The 20,746-nt window shown below is 46.5% G+C and overlaps 1 protein-coding gene across 1 annotated transcript in view; it reads left to right on the top strand.

Moving 5' to 3' along the window:
• ASS1 (argininosuccinate synthase 1) overlaps positions 1 to 14,545 on the top strand; it is a gene marked incomplete at its 5' end in the record, with an annotated part of 32,980 nt that extends 18,435 nt beyond the window's left edge. Inside the window, 6 exons of the mRNA XM_081340102.1 lie at positions 1,458 to 1,542; positions 1,954 to 2,018; positions 4,370 to 4,501; positions 9,546 to 9,702; positions 13,514 to 13,579; positions 14,264 to 14,545. Coding sequence (XP_081196228.1) covers positions 1,458 to 1,542; positions 1,954 to 2,018; positions 4,370 to 4,501; positions 9,546 to 9,702; positions 13,514 to 13,579; positions 14,264 to 14,315 — 557 coding nt within the window. The 3' untranslated portion in view covers positions 14,316 to 14,545. The remainder of the gene's footprint in view (positions 1 to 1,457; positions 1,543 to 1,953; positions 2,019 to 4,369; positions 4,502 to 9,545; positions 9,703 to 13,513; positions 13,580 to 14,263) is intronic.
• Positions 14,546 to 20,746: the final 6,201 nt, after the last annotated feature.

The following is a 20,746-nucleotide window of genomic DNA, read 5'->3' as shown; positions in this document are numbered from 1 at the left end:
CGCCAAACCATTACAGGGGCTGTGGGTGGCAGGTCCAAGGGGCCCCCCCATTCCTCCTCCTCCCCCCTTTTCAGACGGTCCAGGGCCCCCTCGACTGGTGGAACAGAAGGTGCTCCTTCTCCAAACAATGATCAAGCATGAAATTTAATTAGCCGGAGTCTTTGCCACTGTTTCCATCTCTCTCCCACCCCCTTAAAAAAAAAAGACAGTGATAGGGCGTGTGAGAAGGATCGGTGGTAGATGGAACTGCTGGTGAGGATATTGATGCATTTCCCCCACCCCAATTCTCTTTTCTCTGGAGATTTATCCAGTTTCATAATGTACGAGGGTCTCTCTCTCTCTCTCTCTTTTCTTTCTTTCTTTCTCTCTCTTTCTCTCTCTCTCTCTCTCTCTCTCTCTCTCTCTCCATTGTCTCTCCTATGTACCCCCAAATCTATTTAAATGTTTTTGGAGCAAAGCCGCTTAGCCACAGTTTTGTGAGAAGTTATTTGGCGTTCATATCTGTCACGTCTATTTAACAGCTTCGTAGGGAGGTTTTAAAAAGGCGCTCTTGACGTTAATGAGGCGATTCTGGGCCTGTGTTGTCTGCCTTACTGACACCTCCCGAAAGCAAGTGAAATTTGCCCCTTGGTGTGCCAGATCCAGGCCTCCTCCCACTGTTGGCCATTCCCATGTAGGGTTTGCAAGTCAAGGGGTTCCCTGTAGTTTAGGGTTAAGCTGTGGGGTCCTTGGTGCTCTCTGAGCTTGGCTGTTTTCTTGCAGATGTCTCATTACCCAACTGGGTAACAGCATCAGTGCTAGAAGGGAGTGGAGTTTGTGGAGAGGAGGAGGAGGAGAGGGGGAGGAGAATGGCTGTGGTGCCCTTAGGGCTTTCTGAGCTTGGCTGTTTTCTTGCAGACGTCTCATGGCCCAACTTGGTAACATCATCAGTGCTAGGAGAGAGTGCAGTTTGCCCTCTGTTTATACAGTATAGGGAGCAAACCCCCATATACAGTAACTATATGGGCTCTCTGTGACAGGGCAAGCTACTGTATATATAAACAGGGAGCAAACTCCATACTTACAGCACTGATGATGTTGCCTAGTTGGGTCACAAAACGTCTGCAAGAAAACAGCTGAGTTCGGAGCCACTGTATATAAACAGGGAGCAAGTCACACTCACAAGCCCTGAAGACGTTACTTAGTTGGGTCACGAAATGTCTGCAAGAAAACAGCTGAGTTCGGAGCCACTGTATATAAACAGGGAGCAAGTCACACTCACAAGCCCTGAAGACGTTACTTAGTTGGGTCACGAAATGTCTGCAAGAAAACAGCTGAGTTCGGAGCCACTGTATATAAACAGGGAGCAAGTCACACTCACAAGCCCTGAAGACGTTACTTAGTTGGGTCACGAAATGTCTGCAAGCAAACAGCACCAAGGATCCCACAATAATCTAGCTTTTTTCCTCTTCTGTCAGGTGTCCCTGTGAAAGTCACAAATATGAAGGATGGGGCCATTTATCAAACGTCCCTGGAACTCTTCATTTACCTGAATGAAATTGCGTAAGTATTTTCCCCAAATCCGAGCAATATTTAGCTAGACTGATTGACAGTGCAAGAATTGGTTCCTAAGACCGTTTCATATTCGGGAACCTGTTATGTAAACAGCCCGCTGCAACCTTCTTGGTAATCAGCAGAGAGGCCCATCCCTTTGCCAGATCACCAGAAAGCTTTTAGATTCAAGATGGAAAAGTCTTTGTTGCCTTCGAGACGTGAAGGGAATATAGTGGCTCCAGAGCACAGTTGCTTGAATTCACGCAGCCCTGTCCCTTTCATTTTGATAAATCTCCTTCAAGAAAAGTGCTGGGAGAAGAATGGCTTTTGATTTTCGAGGTTTGGCTCACGGATGTTGCTCCCTTGTTATGCAGGTTCAAAAAATATAACCAACATCTCCTCTCTACTTTTTCCCTCCAGTGGCAAGCATGGCGTCGGGCGCATTGATATTGTGGAGAACCGGTTTATTGGAATGAAGTCAAGAGGTAAGAGAGAATGACTTTCCTTTCTGGGCATTTCCAGCGGCTCTAATGTTGTATTTACGTAATGCACAATCTATAGATCGGGGTGTCTCCAAACTTGGCAACTTTATGATTTGAGGGCTTCAATTCCCAGAATTCTGGGAGGCTGGCTGGGGAATTCTGGGAGTTGAAGTCTGCAAGTCTTAAAGTTGCCAAGTTTGGAGACCCCCTGATCTATAGCATAATCAGTCCCTTGTTCTGGATTTGTATGACACATTAACTATAGATTAACCATGTAGGGTTCATGTGGGTTCATACAACAATCTCAGTGCTAGTTGGCGTGGGGTTTGCTCCCTGTTTATAGACAGTAGATCTGAGCTTGTTTTCTTGCAGACGTTTCATGACCTAACTAGGTAACCTCATCAGGGCTAGTGAACGTGGAGTTTGCTCCCTGTTTATGTACCATAACTCTGAGCTGCTATATGTAAAACCTCTTCAGAACTGGAAAAAAGGACCTTTGGGATATTCTTGCAAGGGTTCCCAAGCAAGAGGTCGTTGCCCCAGCTAGGACCGTGGATCCTATTAGTGTCTCAGTGCAGCTTAAGTGGGCCAATTACCAATTAGAACATTTTGAGTAGCCATCATTGTCTGGAACGGAATGTATGTAGCTCCCCCCCCATTCCTGATCCACTTCTTTCTCTCCCCCCCCTCACTTCAATCTTTCCTAGCAGCAATTACAGCCCGAATGAAATATAGTGAGATTTGCCTCCTGACACCGCTGTCTTTTTATTGTAAACACCGAGAAAAGCAGTTGACACGCTGAGCGGCAGAGTGACACTTTTGAAGGGATCTCTTGTCTTTTGCATAGTAACACAGGAAGAACATCTATCATTTGCTTCTTCCCTCAGGCTGTGATTTGCACTTTGACTGTCAGGGGAGAAGGGAAGAGAGTTTTAAAAAAAAAATCCAAAATATTACTTTGGCTTCCAAACTGCCATCTTTTGAGCTTTTGGCTTCCTGTCACCCATTGAGCAAAATTATTTCAGAGAGAGAGAGAGAGGAAGATGGAGAAAGAGGTGTCTGGTATTTCATTCATTTCCCCTGAGTAAAATGGCAGGTAGGGAGTGAGGAGGGACTTGGAGATGTATAAAGGAGAGGGGAAAAACGAAGGAATGCTTAGACATCGATCCAACGCTAAAACACCAGCTTTTTATCAGTCTAAATTAACTTTAACATCACCAGAGCAAGAGGTTTTTTTTCCTGACAGTCTGCTCTTTTTTTTAAGTTCACCTCTGAGGTTTCTCATTGGAAAGTTGCAAAGGATAGATAGTCCTCCCTTAGTGAACATTTGAAGTTACGACCGACCACCCCTAATCCGGATTCAAAGCTCTGATGGCTGCACTCTCCCCAGCAGCCCTGTGATCACATTTTGGGTGCTTATTTATTACTACGTATTCAGCATACGATGAGAACGTGATCCGACAAAGTAAACATATACACACAATCCATGTAGTTACACACACTTACTACTTTATTAGAAGGTTGCAGTAATCAAATCTAGCAAGTCTGAATGTGCTCCCTCCCCCCATGTCCTTTGCTTCTGGGGGGATATGTATTGCTTCTGTAAATGGGGGTCTCCACTGAGCCCCCTTGTGAGCAAAAAACAAAAAAAACCCCAAAACCGCCTTCCCCAAAGCCCATCATTGCTAGCCCCTGGTATTGGTCGCACCAGGGAATTCAAGCTTTCCTTGTGTGGTGTGCCTGCGTGTGTTTTGTTTCCCCCCCCCGCCCCCCCAAACTTCTGATGGACTGAATCCAGTCTTCAGTGCTAGGAAATCAGGGTGACATTTTCCTTCTTGTTCGGCTGTTTTCCATTCTTGCTGCCTATCAAATCTTCCTTCTCCCCCAAACCTTTTCTTGTTTGTTGGAAGAGTTGGGGGGGGGGGAAGGGAGAGAGACAGATGAGAGGGGATTTCTTTCTTTTCCTCCGAGACCCCCATGATTTTGCCCTGCGTGGTTGTTTAATTATAGGTTTTCAGGCCCAGATTGGTGGGCAGCCGTCGGTTGGAAATCGCCTTCTTAAACCCTGTCATTTTGCCTAGTCGGAGTGTTTCTTCCCAAAGAGGAATCTAGAAATTTTCTCCACAAGGTGCGGAGTGGACTGTCTCGGCCCCAGCGGGATTGTAATGACAGTTGCGTTTTATGGCAAGCTGAGACTGAATAGAGCCAGGAACTGCATTTCCTTCTGTCAACCAGATCATTATTTTGTGTCATTTTGTGACAGTTTAGGCCTCGTTCTCTTTTTTTTCCCCATCTCTCTCTCTCTCTCTTTCTCCTCTGGCTCTCTCCCCCTCCTCGGTGGATGAAACGGCTAGGTGTCTACGAGACTCCGGCGGGAACCATCCTCCACTGTGCTCATTTGGACCTTGAGGCCTTCACCACGGACCGCGAAGTGTGCAACATCAAGCGAGGACTGGCCACCAAGTTTGCCGAGCTGGTGTACAACGGTACGTAACCACGTGTGAACGTGGCTGCTCCGGCCCATCTTTTCTCCCATGCGGCAAACTCTTCAGATCGGGTGTTGGTCTACCACCGTTCCTGACGAGCTGTCAGCCTCGTGAGGTCCAGGTTGTTCCCCCACGTGCCACGGTTCGTTTAGCGGTTACAAGGGCACTGAAAAAAGTGACTGAGGACCATTTTTTCACACTTACGACCATTGCAGCATGATCAAAATTTGGATGCTTGGCACCTGGCTCCTATTTATGACGGTCACAGTGTCCTGAGGTCATGTGATCCCCTTTTGATCTCAGTTAACTAATTCAAGTTAATTTCTATCTTTGCGGGAACTCTCCAGGGTGCTGAAACTCGTTTTTTCTCCAACACTTTGCACTCTGCAGAACTGATTTGTTAGGCAGATTTTTCCACCTTAAAGTTATCTCCGTGCCTGCTTTAATTCCTTACAGGTTTGGGACTTTTAACTAACACACAAGCTCTCTCTCACACACACAAGCGCACACTCTACATAAGCATGTATAACCGTTGCACAAAAGTTTATCTACTTCAAAAACAAGCCTAAATAACATTATCTTTGGAAAACTTATAGAGTGAAAAAAACCCTCTTTTAATAGTTTCAGTATTAGCTAGTATTAAAAGTAATATTTTAATAGCTAAGAATGATAGAGGCTGGGGAGGAAGAAAAAGACAAAAGCGAAAACTTCTAGAAAAGGAAGAAAAATGGGGAAAAAATTGAGGGATCCTTGGCGCTCTTTAAACCTGGTTGTTTTCTTGCAAACATTTCATTATCATTAGCACCTCCTCTCTGCAAACTCCACTCACTTCTAGCACTGATGACTAGTTTGGGACATGAAACATCTGCAAGAAAACAACCAAGCTTAGAAAGTGCCAAGGATCCCTCAGGTCAACCCTGAGCTACAAACATTCTCCTTGATAGGAAAAAAAGGGAGAAAGAAACGAAGCACAACTGAACAACTAAGCAAAACTAAAAAATAATAACAACAATAATAATGCACACCTTGATTTGTGTTTTCCAACACACTGCCGAGTGCGGTGCTCTGGAAATACGTTGGTGGGGAGAACTCGCTAATCAGATTGTCTAGCTGTGAGTGGGTTTAAGCACCCACTCCACCAATTTGGAGCCAGTGCGTAGCTGTTAAATTATCCACTCTTACACTTCTTCCTGATGGGAATTTGCTATGTAGAATTAGCCCACACTGGGGCACTGTGCAATTTATCTTGGGCTGAAAGACCAGAGTGGTTTTGTTAGAGGCAATACATGAAAATGGTAGAAGAAATCCTGACTTGTGTTTTTGAATACAAGTGCCAAGGAGGTTGTTACCCCTGGCATTTTCAAGCAGGTGTGGTCAGCAGGGCGAGCCATTCCTGGCTGGCAGCCAGTTGGGAAACAGCAAATAAAGAGAACGAACGGAAGCTGGGGCTGCGTTGGGAGAAACAGCAGTGAGAAACATCTTATTGGACAGAGATAAGGAAAGGAGGCCCGCTTTAAATAGGATTTGGGGTTCTCAAACAATTTGGGGATGCCAAATTGTCTTTCCTGGTCTTTCCTGTTTCCTTTTTAAAAAAAAAAAAAGCATATTATAAATGCTGACCCTGAGCCAGAGTCAGGCACAAGGAATGGGAACCCTCCATTAGGTTGCAGTATAGAAGATTTTTTTTCAAGCCTGTACAGGCAGTCCTCAACTTATGATCACAACTGAGCCCAAAATTTTTGTTGTTAAGGGAGAGACTGGACAGCCATTTGTCCAAAGTGGTGTAAGGTCTGCTGCTTGAGCGGGGGTGGGGGGTTGGACTAGAAGACCTCCAAGGTCCCTTTCAACCCGATCATTCTGTGTTCTACACAGACTCGTGTCCCTTGGCTCAAGAATCTACCCGAAAGCTATTCCCTAAATGAAAGGACAACCTGGTGGTCCGGCACGTGTGTGTGTGTGTGTGTGTGTGTCCTGCATTGCACTTGATTTTTTTATTATCTTTTCCGGCTCTCCTCCTTCCCCTGGCTACCCAGCCCTGGCTTCATTTAAGCCAGGCAAATTCCGAATCGCACCCCCCCCCCTGCCTTTTTAGCCATTCCTCTTTCCAAAATCAGCTCTGGCAGGCGAGCTGCAGCGTCTTGTCAGAAGGAAAACCATGCAAAAAGATGCAAAACAAAACGACCCCTGCCCCCCCAAAAAAGCCAAAATAACAATACTGCCAATGAAAGAGCGCTCTACTCAGCGGAGGGAGCCTGCTGGAGGCGAAGTTTTTGTACCCCTGTCTTCCTTAAACACCTAATTACTGTAACCTGTCTCTGGATTTAAGGCAATTAGCGGCTGTCATTTCTCCCGTATCCCTGCACGCTCCCCTCCAGCCTGTGGTGGGAAGGCAGGATTGCAGGACTGGTTTTGTTCGAGCTCCTGCTCTGCGCCAGGTTTAAGCCAGGTGCTTCCAAGGCCACGGAGCTCCCAGCCGTTTCCCTGTTCCGAGGAGGGGCGCTGGGTGGCCTTTGCAAAGCAGGGAGGGTCCTTATGGCGGGGGGGGGGACGGAGGCAGAGAGAAGGAGAGCACCAGATTAACTAGCTTTTTCAAAAGGTATAGTTTGTCAGGATTCCCCCCCCCCATAGAATGAAAGATAAATTGAAAGAGGGAGGGAAAAAAGGATGAGAGGAAAGGAGAGAGAGAGAAAATAGGGAGGGAGAAAGCAAGGAAAAAGGGAAGGGAGGAAAGAAAGAGAGAGAAAAGGGAGGGAGGGAAGGAAGGGAAGAAAGAAGGAAAGAGAAAAAGGAAGGAGGGAGAGACGGAGGAAAGAAGGAAAGAAAAAGAGGGGAGGGAGGGAAAGAGGGAGGGAGGGAAGCAAGGAAAGAAAGAAAGAAAGGAAAGGAGGAAGCAAGGAAAGAGAGAATGGAGGGAAGGAAGAAAAGAGAAGGAAAGAGAAGAGGGAGGGAAGGAGGAAAGAAAGAAAGAAAAAGAGAGGGGAGGGAGGGAAAGAATGAATGAAGGAAGAAAGGAAAGAAGGAAGGAGAAAAAACAAAATGTATAAATGATGACTGACTTTTTTTTCTACAGAATAATGACAATCTCGTTGTCCCCCTCCTCCTTAGAATCTCTTCGTCCACTCATTTCATCCACCTTTTTCTCCATCTTCACTTGCACCCGTCACAATTTCAGGTCTCTCTTCTTTCAGCAGAAAATCCGCACAAAGCTTCCAATCAATCTTTCAGAAAAGTTTGTGTGTGTGTGTGTGTGTGTGTGTGTCTTTTTCCTTCACACCAAGCATGTCAGTTTTGCCATTTCTGCAAATTTGACATTTTCACAATCCACCCCTCCACTGTGGGCATTTCATTATTCTTCCATCATGGTGCATATAATAATCTTGCTGCAGACACCATCTACAAAATCAGTCTAGCATGAGTTGGATCCCGTTGACTAGAGAGAACATTGCGAAGAGGGCAAATAGGAATGAAAGCAAAGACCGCTAAGCTTCAGTAGATCTCAACTGGTCCTTAACAAATGGGTCATTTGACAATTCCAAAACACCCATTTGCGAACATCTCCATAAATATTGGACGTAGCCAAGGCAGGGTCCCTTTTCTGAATTAAAATAGAAAACCAGGTTCTGCTCTGTGCCAAAAGTTTGTTAGGGAATGCAAAGATAGACATTTCCACCCCAAAATAAACTTGTTGAGACCAGCACAAACAGCAGGATATACGGAATCACAGATTCAAAAGTTGAAGAGTCGTGATTAAGATGGGGAAGACTTTGATAGAACCCCATCAAAATGGCCTTCAACTTTCCATTGTTGTGATGGCGACTTCCATCTTCCGAAGACCTAATTACGAGAAATGCTGTTCTGTTCCATCCCATTCAAGCTAATCATATAGTCCAAATCAAGAGTGTCCAATTTTGGCAACTTTAAGACTTGTGGACTTCAACTCCCAGAATTCTCCAGCCAGCACTTGTGGTCTCCTGCTTTACAGCCTGCTGCCTCAACCACTAGACCAAACTGGCTGTCTAATGCATGACGGCCTATGTTGGCTTCCTTGTATGAAACATGATGCCTGCAAAACTTGGTGTATCCACTTAGTTTGGTGTGTCTGTCCCAAAAAACCAGCGTGGAAGCTGAAGCTCCTTGGTGACGGCTTCCACCTGAGACTTTCGAGATCCTTAACGGGTCCTTGGCTCCCAAAATTTGAAGATCCCTTCCCTAGAGGAAGTGATTAAGTCGCTGGCTTATCCATCCTCCAGATCTCCCAAGAACAAGGATGAAACCTGAGGATCACTGTCGGGTATCTGGCCTCTATTGTCTTCCCATAGCAGGAGCAACAAAGCCTGGCCTATAGTTCAACGGAAATTGAGACGCACGGTTCCTTGAATTGGCGAGGGGGAGAAGATTACTTGAGAATTGAAAGGAAGCAAGAGAGGAAGGGAGAGATCTCCACCATACGGCTACAGATGTCCCAGTGTGATAGAGACTCGGACCTGCCTTGCAGAAACTAAAAAGAGGAGGAGCAGTCCGAAGCAGAAAGGCGCCACTGTTTCTGCTGTAGCTTCTTAATTACTGGGGAAAGAATCTGGTGTTTGTGTGTGTGTGTGTGTGTGTGTGTGTGTGTGTGTGTGTGTGTCCCCTGCCTGCTCCTGGCGATGAACTCTCCTTTGAAGGTTCTTCCTTTGAAAAGGGGGATTTCTTTCCCTGCTCCTCTTCCTCCTCCTCCTCCTGGGGATCAGAAATGGCCATCCTGTTCCACCTTGGCATTGTGTTATCTTTTGAAAATCCAGGTGAGGCAGGATCTTTTTTTGCTCTTTAGCCATCTGCCCTCGACATCGGCTCCCCGGTCTTCTCCATATGGCCTTTGGTAATGTTACATGTATAATAATCATCCCGGCTTTGTGTGCCTCGAACTGAGGTCCTCTGAACAGAGATGCGGGTGCCTCTCTTTGCAAAGGACCTACAGCAAGCGAATTGGGTAAGAATGACAACCTCCCCCCCCTCGAAAAAAAACTTAAGCTACTGCTCAGAGCAATCTCTTTCTTTCTGGTAGGCTTCTGGTTCAGCCCTGAAGGCGAATTCATCCGTCGTTGCATTAGCCATTCCCAAGACCTGGTGGATGGAAAAGTCCAGCTCTCTGTCTTGAAGGGTAACGTCTACGTTTTGGGAAGGGAATCGCCCCAATCCCTGTACAATGAAGAGCTTGTAAGGTGAGTCCCTCAAGTATAATTCCCAGACTGATAAAGCTTCTGCAGAACCATCCCTCCACAAGCCATCTCCATGGAAGACGAAGCAGGCTGAATTGGAGGGTGGTGCTAAACGTGTCATCAGTTTGGAATCACTGCACAGCCACAAGAGCCCCAGGTCCAGCCCTCCTTGAGTTCCATTGACCCTCATCTAGTCCCAGTTTAGCTTTGACCTTTAGTTGATCAGAGTCTTATCCATAGCTAGCAATAATAAACCCTTCGGTGCTTTGAACTCAACGGACGCTCCCAGTTATTGACATATCCAAGCTTCTCCATTAGCAAAAAAAGAGACCCATCTCCTTACTGGCTCATAGGAGACTGTTAGAAAAGAAGCCAGAAAGAATAAACAGAATAAGAGAATTGGAAGGGATCTTGGAGGTCTTCTAGTCCAATCCCCTGCTCTGGCAGGAAACTATTTCAGACAAATGGTTATCCAATCTCTTCTTAAAAATCTCCAGTGATGGACACCCACAACTTCTGAAGGGACTCAGGAACAGAATAGAATAGAATAGAATAGAATAGAATAGAATAGAATAGAATAGAATAGAATGGAATGGAATGGAATGGAATGGAATGGAGCTGGAAGGGACCTTGGAGGTCTTCTAGTCCAGCCCCCTGCTCAAGCTGGATAACCTATACCATCTCAGACAAGTGACTGTCTAGTCTCTTCTTAAAAATCTCCAGGGATGGAGCGCCCAGGAAGTTTCTCCTTAAAAACTTCTCCACTCCAGCCCAACTAATAAATTACTCTTTTCCCACCGCTTTCACAGGAAACAACTTAAGAATATCACATCTGTGGCAAAAATGCTCCCAAGATTTAAAAGCTCTAAAATTTCCACCTTGACATTATATATTCTTAACTTTGGCTTTTCCTTCTGTTTTCTGTTGTCAACCTTACTGATTTTTGAGAAGCATGGGAAAAAAAATCCACACAATTAAGCAAAGGTCTTGTTTAAAAGTGAAAAGTAATTTTCACTATTAAGCTTTCAGCCTTTTATACACACACACACACACACACACACACACACACACACACACACACAGAGAGACACGTGTGTGTATGTGTGTGTGGATAGATAGATAGATAGATAGATATAGATATAGATATAGATATAGATATAGATATAGATATATATCTCACACATACACTGCTGTCTGCCTCTCTTTCTTATTTCTGTCTCTTCGTTCCCCCTTTCAACCCTTCGAAATGCTTTATAAACCCTAAACATACCCAAATCAGTTTAGATCAGTCAGACTAAATGTCAAATTATGCCTCTCTCCTCTGGATCTGACTTTCCTCCCCCTTAAAATCAGCAGTTTCTAATAATTCATCCCAACCTTTCATTATCGTTTGCATTCTCACGCAGCGAAATTAAGTGAACAACGTTAAAAAGAGAAAGAGGGAGAGAGAGAGAGGGGGAGAGAGAGAGAGAGCGGGGTGGGGAGAAGGAAGAAAGAGCGCAAAGGAAAAAGGAGAGGGGAAAACCCCCCCAACAACCCAGGGATATTTATTCTCACTGTGCTGTTAGCCTTTTTCCTTTTCTTCTTGATTTCTACCTCGTTGGGTTGAAAAGCATTTGAGTGACGGCATCACGGGAACTGAAGCGGCTGCCGCAAGAGATGTAATGCCGAAAAATGCCTTTGCACAGTGGGTAGAAAGTAACATAATTACAGAGCAGGTCAGTACCACTTCAATGAGCAAAAATAAAAGCTCAGAGGTTTTTCTATCGCCCTTTGGGGGAGGTAAAGTCATTGTAAACTGTCTCTCTTTTTTTTTTTAAAAAAAAATTCCCCTCCCCTTTCAAAAAATAAAATAAAATATGAGGGTTGAAGTTTACAGAAAAGGAAGAAGGCTCTCTTTTATTTCGAATTTTACTTTCCTCCGCTTCGCTTCCAAAGAGAGGAAGAGGAGGGGGAGGCGTGATGAGAAGTGAATCCGGTTTGTGGTCCGATTTGGGGTTGAAGAAGCACACGGGGTTTTTGTTGCACGCTTGATTCCACTCCCCCTGGAGTGTTTTCTTGCAACTTCTTGTGAGAAAATGTCCCCCCCCCCGCATCCTTCTTTTCATTAAACTAGACAATTCCTGCAACGGTCCTTCCTATGGTCTAGTCTCCAGTCCCCTGATCCTCTTTGTTGCTCTTCTCTGCACTCTTTCTAGAGTCTCCACATCTTTTTAAAATCGTGACAACCAAAACTGGATGCAGGATTCCTGGCCTTACCGAGGCATTAGAAAGCGATACATTTGTGACATTTCTGAGAAGTAGCAAGAAGAAGAAAAAATCCATGTGCCACTAGGAACATTGCAAACCCTCTTTGCTATCCCAAAAGGGTAAACCAGAAACATTTTGCCTCCACTTGTTGCGTAAGGAGAAATTTCTGACAGTTTGGAACAACTTCAAAAGTTGTGAGTGCTCCATCACTCTTTTAGGAAGAGATTGGCCAGCCGTTTGACCAGGATGGGATGGGGTCTCCTGCTTCAGCAGGGGGTTAGACTAGAAGACCTCTGAGACCCCTTCCAACTCTTATCTTATTCTGTTAAAAGGGCCCGTTCTTACCGACAACCAATCGGCTAGAACGTGGACATCTGCTAGGGCATCAAGCTAAGGGTCAGGTGGAGAGACAATTTCTCTTTCGCCAAGTCAACCAAGTTGGCGCTCTTGTCCTTTGAAAAACAGGGCAGGGAAAAGTTAACCGCGGGGTGGGGGGCAGGGGTGTTGAGAAACAGAGCGAGAAATAGGAGGAGGAAGAAAAGAAAGAGGGTGCGCAAGACCTTGAGTGCATTGAACATTATGCGCCGGCCTGTTTTTATTGCCCCCTAATTAATGGGCCGGCCGTTTTACCCAACAAAAGGGTCTTTCTGAGGCTAACCTTTTCAAGTCAAAGGTTGTGGAAAGACATGGCTTTTAAATTAGGTGATTGTGCGCCAGGAGTGAATTCCACACGGGTGAAGGTTGAGAGCCTTTGATGGGGGACAAACAGAGGGGGCTTTGTCGAGGGACCAGGACTTCTGGCCTCACAGGGAGGTGTTGACGAAACTCCACCTTGGAGGCAATTAAGAGCTGACCATCTCCACTCCTAATTTCTGAATGTTTACGTCTTCCACGCCTAACACAGGCAGTCCTCGACTTACAACAGTTCATTCAGTGGCCGTTTGAATTTACAACAGCCCTGGGAAAAATGACTTATGACTGTCTTTCACGCTTAGACTGTTGCAGCATCTCCAAGGTCCGGTGGTTAAAATTCAGGCGCTTGGTGACCAACTCATATCTGTGACGGTCGCCGTGTCCTGGGGTCGGGCGATCCCTTCTGGCGACCTTCTGACCAGCAAAGTCAGTGGGGCAGGCAGGTCCACTTAACAATCATGTAGTCAACTTAGCAACCGCAGTGGTTCGCTGAACCGCTGTGGCAAGAAAGGTGGCGAAACGGGGGGGGGGCAAAACCCGCGACCTCTCGCTTAGCCACATAAATTCCGGGGAGCAATTGTGGTGCAATTAGCTAACGTTTCCTTCTGGCGTCTTGCGATTGCTCGATTGTCCCTGCTTATTTTTGGGCCGCCACATCTGCAGGCTCCTTCCTGCATGGGGGTTTGTGTTGTGTGCAATTTCACACATTGGAAACGCAGGACTACCGGCCCTCTAGGATGAATGCAGGCCTACTTCTTCTGCCCTAACCTTGGCTTAAGATACTACGCAGGGGTCTCTTGAGTGAAATCCCAGTCTTTTTCCAAACCTGATATTGCCCTTCTGACTCACCCTTTCTCTTCTTGTCATTCAGCATGGATGTTCAAGGCAGTTATGAGCCCTCGGATGCTACTGGATTCATCAACATCAATTCCCTTAGGTTTGTATTCCCTAAAAACACTGGGCCCCCTCTGCTCATTAACCAGCGGAACGGCTTGCCTCCAAAAGTTGTGGATGCTCCATCACTGCAGGTTTTAAAGAAGAGATTGGACTGCCGTTTGTCTCCTGCCTGGGCAGGGGGGTTGGACTAGAAGACCTCCAAGGTCCCTCCCAACTCTGCTATTCCGCATTCTGTATTTCTGTTAGGTTGCATTATAGGAACTAGGTATGTCTAGATGGATGGATAGAGATGAGAAAAGAGAGAGATTAGAGAGAGAGAGAAATTAGAGAGATGGATGGATGGATAGAATAGGATGGGATGGGAGGGGATAGGACAGAGAGTAAGATAGACAGATGGATTAATAGCTAGCTACAGGATGGATGGATGGAGAGACAGACAGACAGACAGAGATGGGATTGATATAGAATGGACAGACAGACAGAAAAGGCTGACAGATAATTGTGTGTTTAGCAGGCAGGAGTCAAAGAAAAAACAACACACAGGAACAAAACCCCTCTTATTTATTGTTGTTTCACGTTGCTTAATTGCCTCAAATCTGTGTGTGTTACATGTAACTTCATAATTATTTTTTCTCCCTTTCTTCTCTCTCTCTCTCTCTCTCTCTCTCTCTCTCTCTCTCTCTCTCTCTCTCTCTCTCTCTCCCTCCCTTCGGTTGGCACACAGGCTGAAAGAATATCATCGGCTCTGCGACAAGGTCAGCCCGGCTCAAAATTAATGGCAATCCACAGCCCAAAAGCTCATTCTCTCCCCTTCTGCTAATTTGTTCCTGGCTCTCATCATCCGGGTGATAATTGGTGACGGTTATCCACCTTCCCGAGGCGTGTTTTGTTACGCTTCTCAATAGCCGAAGCGGCAAGCTGCCAGAAAGCAAGGGAGTCTTCCCATGTACCAAGTCGTTATTAAAATATTTCCATCGTTATTTCAACAATTCTAACAAGCGGCACCCTTTGTAATCATCTTTCTCTACTTTGTTGGGTTTTTTTTCCCCATCTTCTCACACATCATACATTGCTCAAGCTATTTTTAAAATTCCTGGGCCATCTGAAGGACACCTTGTATTTTGCTCAGAATTGGCAATTTTTTGTTTGTATGTGCAAGGAAAAAAAACACATAATACTGCCGCGGTTGGATTTCACCCAAAACGAGCCCTCGTTCTACCTGTAAGAGCTTAGCAAGAAAAGAAAAAAAGCATTTTCCTTTTAATCACCAACCATTAGGTGATTATGTCTTTGGCTTAATTGCTATGAAGTCTGGTGGACTTTCTCTGTCTGCGTTTCCTTTTTTCCAAATCCTTTTATCCGATTTTTATCGTTGCTGATATTTTGACCTATCTTGGGAATTCAATGCTGAGAATCTGGTTCAAGGTAAAGAGAGTTAAAAAAAAGGATTGAGAGGAGAAAATACTGCTTGAAGGAATGTTAAAATGTTTGGTCTCTGAAGCCATTTTTTTTGAAACTGGTCCAGGAGAAAAGCAGAGAGGAAAAACAATTATTATTATTATTTGTTTTGCCTGCATGGCTTGGTAGGATGGATAACCTTGGATGGGAAGGCCAACTGAAATCCTGTTTAAGCGAGATTCAACTTTTTATTTATTAAATTTGTTTGCCACCATCCTCTGATCTTTTTTTTTCCTTCCAGTTACGTTAATCTGGTTTAGTTTCTTCTGCATTTTCTATTTGAGCAGAATGCATTGAGGATTTGGCCAGCTGATCAAACCACTGTCTTTTTGCAGCTTAATCCAGCCGCTGCCATCACATAAGCATGTGGGCCGACCTCCAAAGTGCCTGAAAGCAGGGGGTTGGACTAAAAGACCTCCAAGGACCCTTCCAATTCTGTTATTCTGTATATAGTCTTCCAATATTTGAGGGGCTGTCTCAGAGAAGAAGAGGACAATGGGTAACTTATCTGAGGTGGGGGGTGGTGGGGGCGGTTGAGGAAGTTTGACGCAGTTTGCTAATTTTAGTTGATTAACTTAGGATCAGCTTGACTGTCAATTATCTAGCGGAGACACTGATTCTCGGGCCATTGTGGATTCTGTTAATATTTTAAAGGAAGATGGATACAGTACAAAGAATAATATACATTCGGATATAAAGCTTCTCGCACAGCCGTCTGGATTTCCCCTGACGCTCCACCGCAGGGTCGCCTAAAGCCGACGGTGCCAGGCAACTGTTTGGGGACCGTCCCGTTGGCTTCGGCCTTGGGCTGATCTGCACTCTTCTCAGGCTGCAGAGCAAAAGGGGGCTTTGCCGGGGTCATTTTCAATCGATAACTCATCTCCCGGCTTTGCTAGCGGAAGTGATAGCCTATTGGAAGAAGTTAATGGCTTTGTCCTTGGGGAGGAGGCTAATCTTCCCCAGCTGCAGAAGATCTCCGCAGGTGGCTTCCAACGTCTCCGACAGGGCCAGCCAGCACGTGGGACCGAAGCCCTTTGCATTCCCAAAGCTGGGAAAACTCTCCAAGTTTCTTACCTCGGGGTTGTGGCGTGTTAAAAGCTGGCGTGACATTTTTCCTGGGGTTTTTTCGTTCTTCGGAAAGGCACTCGTTCAGAGTTTCTCACTGCCGGGTCCTAAATGACCCCCAAATGGAGTCAGGGTTTCATTAATCACCCCCGACTTGCTTTACAGCTGCTATAAACCCCCCGGGGTTGGGATAGATGACCTCTAGGTTCATCCCCCAAAGCGGCCCTTTGGATAATTGAGCCTGAAGCACCACGCAAAAAAGATCCATTCCAGTTTGGGGGGCGGGGGGAGAGGGAAAAAAAAACCCTGCCCCAGAAGGAAAAGCGGAGCCTCACAAAGCCAGTTTGTGAATTTAGCCATTTTGGAGGCCATTTCGCCCGAAGCTTCTAGGAACGGCGGCAAAATTCTCCTTTGTAAATCCCTTAACAAGATGGCTTTGTGGGGGGACCTGGCTGACATCTCCTTCTGTCAGAGCCGTCCCTGGGACTGCTGAAAGCAGCTATTCTTTTCTTCCCCCCGTCCTGGGAACCACCTGAGGGAGAGGCAGGACGAGGAACCCAAGCCAGCCAGGGCACAGAGGCCATCGCCCGGGGCCGTCCCGGGGGACCGTCCCTCCCCGCCAAGAAAGCAGGCCGAGAGAGGCGCACAGAAGGCAGCCTAGTGGCATCTGGTCACTCAATCGCGGTGGTCAGTTGGGGGCCTGGCCGGGCTCTTTCCAGCCGGCCCCCTCCCCACTCCTAAGGGAAGACGGGCTTAAATATCCAGGAGGCCCCTGATCCGACAGGTAAGTTGGATTGGATTCGGGTAACTGTAGCCCTCGCTGCCCTAATGGCCTCATTTTCCCCCCTTCGGCCCTTTTGGGGAAAGGCTACCAAGGGAAGGTCACGGGGTGACCTCTGCGGTTATGGGAGAGCTTGACTCGGAGCCATGTCATCAGCCTGTGGGGCTCCGGGGGCTTCTCTGAGCCTCGTGAGTCGATGTGGGTGCAGAGGGACGGACGGTCCTGGCGTCTTTACTCCGCGTGACGATGTGGTCAAACCATCGCAGGGCGTTAAGGATCAGTTGCACTTGACATCCAAACGGTTGAGAAGGGGAAGCCGAGCGGTTCGGAACGAGCCTCACGTACAGGTTGTCCTCAACGTACGACCACAATCGATCCCCAAAATTTACATTGCTCAGCCAGACACGTTGTTAAGTGAGTTTTGCCCCATTTTACGACCGTTGTGATACGGTTGTTAAGGGAATCTTGGCTTCCCCATTGACTTTGCTTGTCAGAGGGTATGTTCGCTAAAAATATACTTTGTAAGTCAAGGACCCCCACACTTCTCTGGCTCGTCCTCTTTTGAAACAAGTTCCGATAAATAGCTCTTTCATACCCGTAAAAGTCCTTTTCACCGCTGTTATCCTCCACCCATATTTTGTTTTAATCAAAACACACATTTCAGCTCAAGGCCGTTGCGGTAAGTCCGTAGCTCTTGATGAGCCTCGTGCAAGAGTTAAAAACAAGGGGGACCCATCCTTCCCGGCGCTCAGAACCCCTTCCGTCAAGGTCCCGTGGGGGGAGCGAATGGTGCTCAGCGCCGGCCTCATCCTTCCTCAGGTTGCGTCTTGGAAGGCAAAACAAAATCAGAAAAGGCGAAATGGAGAAACAGGGTAGCCAGACGCCTGGATGGAACCAACAAGTGGTGGTTTTGTGTTGAATTGTTGGTGATGTGTTTTAAGTGGGCTTTCCAATGGAAAATGTTAGGCACTTGAGAGACAAGCGGACAAAGGCAGGGAAATGCATTAGTTTTTTATTGGTCTGTTTTGCACATATTTGACATTACTCGATTAAGCAAGTCTCTGTTCAGCTTATTAAACGGGAGAAGAATGGGAAGCAAAGAAGGGGAGGGAGAGAAAGCGAAGAGGGAAAATTGTTCAAACAGGCAAGCGGTCGCATAATGGACCGGAGACATTGAAGCACACTGTGCCAGCCAGATGGGACCCAAACGTTGCAGAGAATTAGCAAAAACCGGCATTGTTTGGCAGAGAGAGTAGGTGATTCTTCTCTTTAATAGCTCTCTCTATTCGCTATAATAATATCTCATTCACAGGCTGAGCATATCAAGGACAGAAGTCACCAGCAAAGAGCACGGAGAGAGAGCCGCACAAAACACAAACACACACAGAGAGAAACACACGCAGGTTAGTGGCAGGAGGCGCTTGCACAACTCAGAAAGGGTTTCGGAGAAAAAGGAAATAGCTACAAATGAGCAGTGGGTCTTCCTGACCAGTCAAGTTGAGGAGGACACAACCCGTTGGTTTCCCACACTTTCGCAAGTTCAAGTAGTCCTTGACTTATGACAATTCATTTAGTGACAATTTGAAGTTAAACGGTGCTGAAAAAAGTGACTTAGGCCATTTTTTACCCTTACGACGGTTGCAGCATCCCCATGGTCAGGTCATCAACGTTCAGACCCTTGGCAGCTGACTCCCATTTATGATGGTTGCGGTGTCCCGGGGTCATGTGATCCCCTTTTGTGACCTTCTGACAAAATCAGTGTGGAAGCCAGATTCACTTAACAACCACGTTACTAACTTAACAACTGCAGTGATTCACTTAACTCACTCAATTGTGGTTGTAAGTCGAGGACAGCATGTACTTTGTCTTCCTGGGTTGGATTTTGAAGGTGAAGCAGACAACCTAAGGTCATCCTTTGTCAATAACTATTTATCTGCAGGGACAAACAGCACGATCATGAATAGAAATGACTTTCGACTTCCCGCAGGCTTCCCCATTGACTTTGCTTGCAGGACTCTGCGGGTGAGCTCCAGTTACTACCGTATAAAGCCCTATCTCTCAATGGTTCATCTAATCGCAGTTCAAATAATAGTTCCAATATCTGGGAACGATACTCCCTGAAGATGGAAACGTGGACGAAGAGTTTAACACACGATGCACTAAGGCAAACCAGGGACTGGACCAGCTAGTTTCCCTCTGATCAGCACAAAGACACATCTCTTACAAAACCTACTCATCCCCACCCTATGTGTCATGGCTTGCAACCACGCACCTCGCTTGCAGCCAGACAACAGAAACAGGGAGGAAGTCGGCAAGGAAGGCTTGGGAAGGAATTGAGGGATTCAAGTGAGCCAGTGCAGTCCAGGACAATCCCAACATCCCAAGGTCAAACTCTGGGAAAACTCCCAGGTGCTCAGAATGTTCCCAAAACAAAATGAATGAAATTGATTGGTGGACAAGGAACTCTGAGGAGCTCCAGGCGAAAAAAGGGGGGAATATATCTGTGCTGGTTTTGATTAATCAGAACCAGAAAGGGACCTCATCTTGAAAGTCACCAGTTCAGGCCCACAGCTTTTTTTTTTCCCCACCCTGGAAGCCAGGTTTTAACAAGGATCAGCTTAAACTCTCCCTCTCTGCTCAGAAGTGGAGAGGCAGCTGAGTCAGGCAATGGGCAGTGGGGTAAAAGATGCCGAAGACCATTTGATCCAGGACAAGCTGTTTTCGCCTTGCGGGCAAAGTTTTAACTTTTTTTCTTCTTCGGGGGGGCGGGGGGAGAAGACCTTGGAATCGATGAAGGCCATGCCATGACACGTTGACCCCTGCTCAGCAACATGTTGCTAATAACATGGTCTTTTAGGTGTGGCCATAAATCCTGTGCCCCGGATCCAGAGAGCGTGCGGAGAAAAAGAGGATGGAGAGGAGGATATTTCGATAACGGTGGAAGATGGTGGCAGATGGCGGTAGGGAGAAAGGGGGTGAGCCAAGACTATGCAAAAAAAAAAACCCCATCAAAATCACCATGGCCTCGCAGAGCGTAACCCCCTCAGGCCACACACAGAGGGGAAGGGGACTGAGTGCCATCAATCAATCAGTCAGTCAGTCAATCAGAATAAAGCTGGAAGGGACCTTGGAGGTCCTCTAGTCCAACCCCCTGCTCAAGCAGGAGACCCTAAACCATTTCAGACAAGTGACTGTCCAGTCTGTTCTTGAAAAACTACAGTGATGGAGCACCCACAACTTCTGGGGGCAAGCAGTTCCACTGGTTGATGGTCCTCCCTGTTGGGAAGTTTCTCCTTAATTCCAGGTGGCTTCTCTCTTTGATCAGTTTCCAACCGTCGTTTCTCGTCCTGCCTTCAGGTGCTTTGGAAAGCAGCAGGTTTTCTCACCAGAGGCCAAGATGTTCTTCTTGGAGGGCTTGGCTTGGCGAGATCTGGAGAAGATGCCTTCTACTCAATGCCAAGCGTGGGAAAATCCAAGCTGGTTTGGGTTTCAGCCAAGGCCCAGAAAGAGAAACGTTGACTTGAAGAATCTGGGGTTAGTTCCGACTTTCAGCCGGGAAATATGGCTAAGGAATGCCCAGGGGATCCAGTGGTGAGAGGGATAAGCTGTGGACAGCAGTTCCATGTTAAGACTCATGTTTAATTCAGGGATAGGGGGAATTTTTATGTATTTTATTTTCAGGATTGTGAGTCTTCCTTGACCTCTGGTAACCGTATGGCTCCTTCCTTCCTTCCTTCCTTCCTTCCTTCCTTCCTTCCTTCCTTCCTTCCTTCCTTCCTTCCTTCCTTCCTTCCTTCCTTCCTTCCTCTCCCTAACACTGATTCTCAGAGAGATTGCTTGTCCCTTCTTGTTTCCAAGGAAGAAAATGTAACGACGCCATTCAGCCCCAGGCAGAATCAAAGG

This window comes from Vipera berus, assembly GCF_964194415.1.
Source record: "Vipera berus genome assembly, chromosome: 15".
NCBI classification, from domain to species: domain Eukaryota; kingdom Metazoa; phylum Chordata; class Lepidosauria; order Squamata; family Viperidae; genus Vipera; species Vipera berus.
This window is presented reverse-complemented; position numbering and strand designations above follow the sequence as displayed.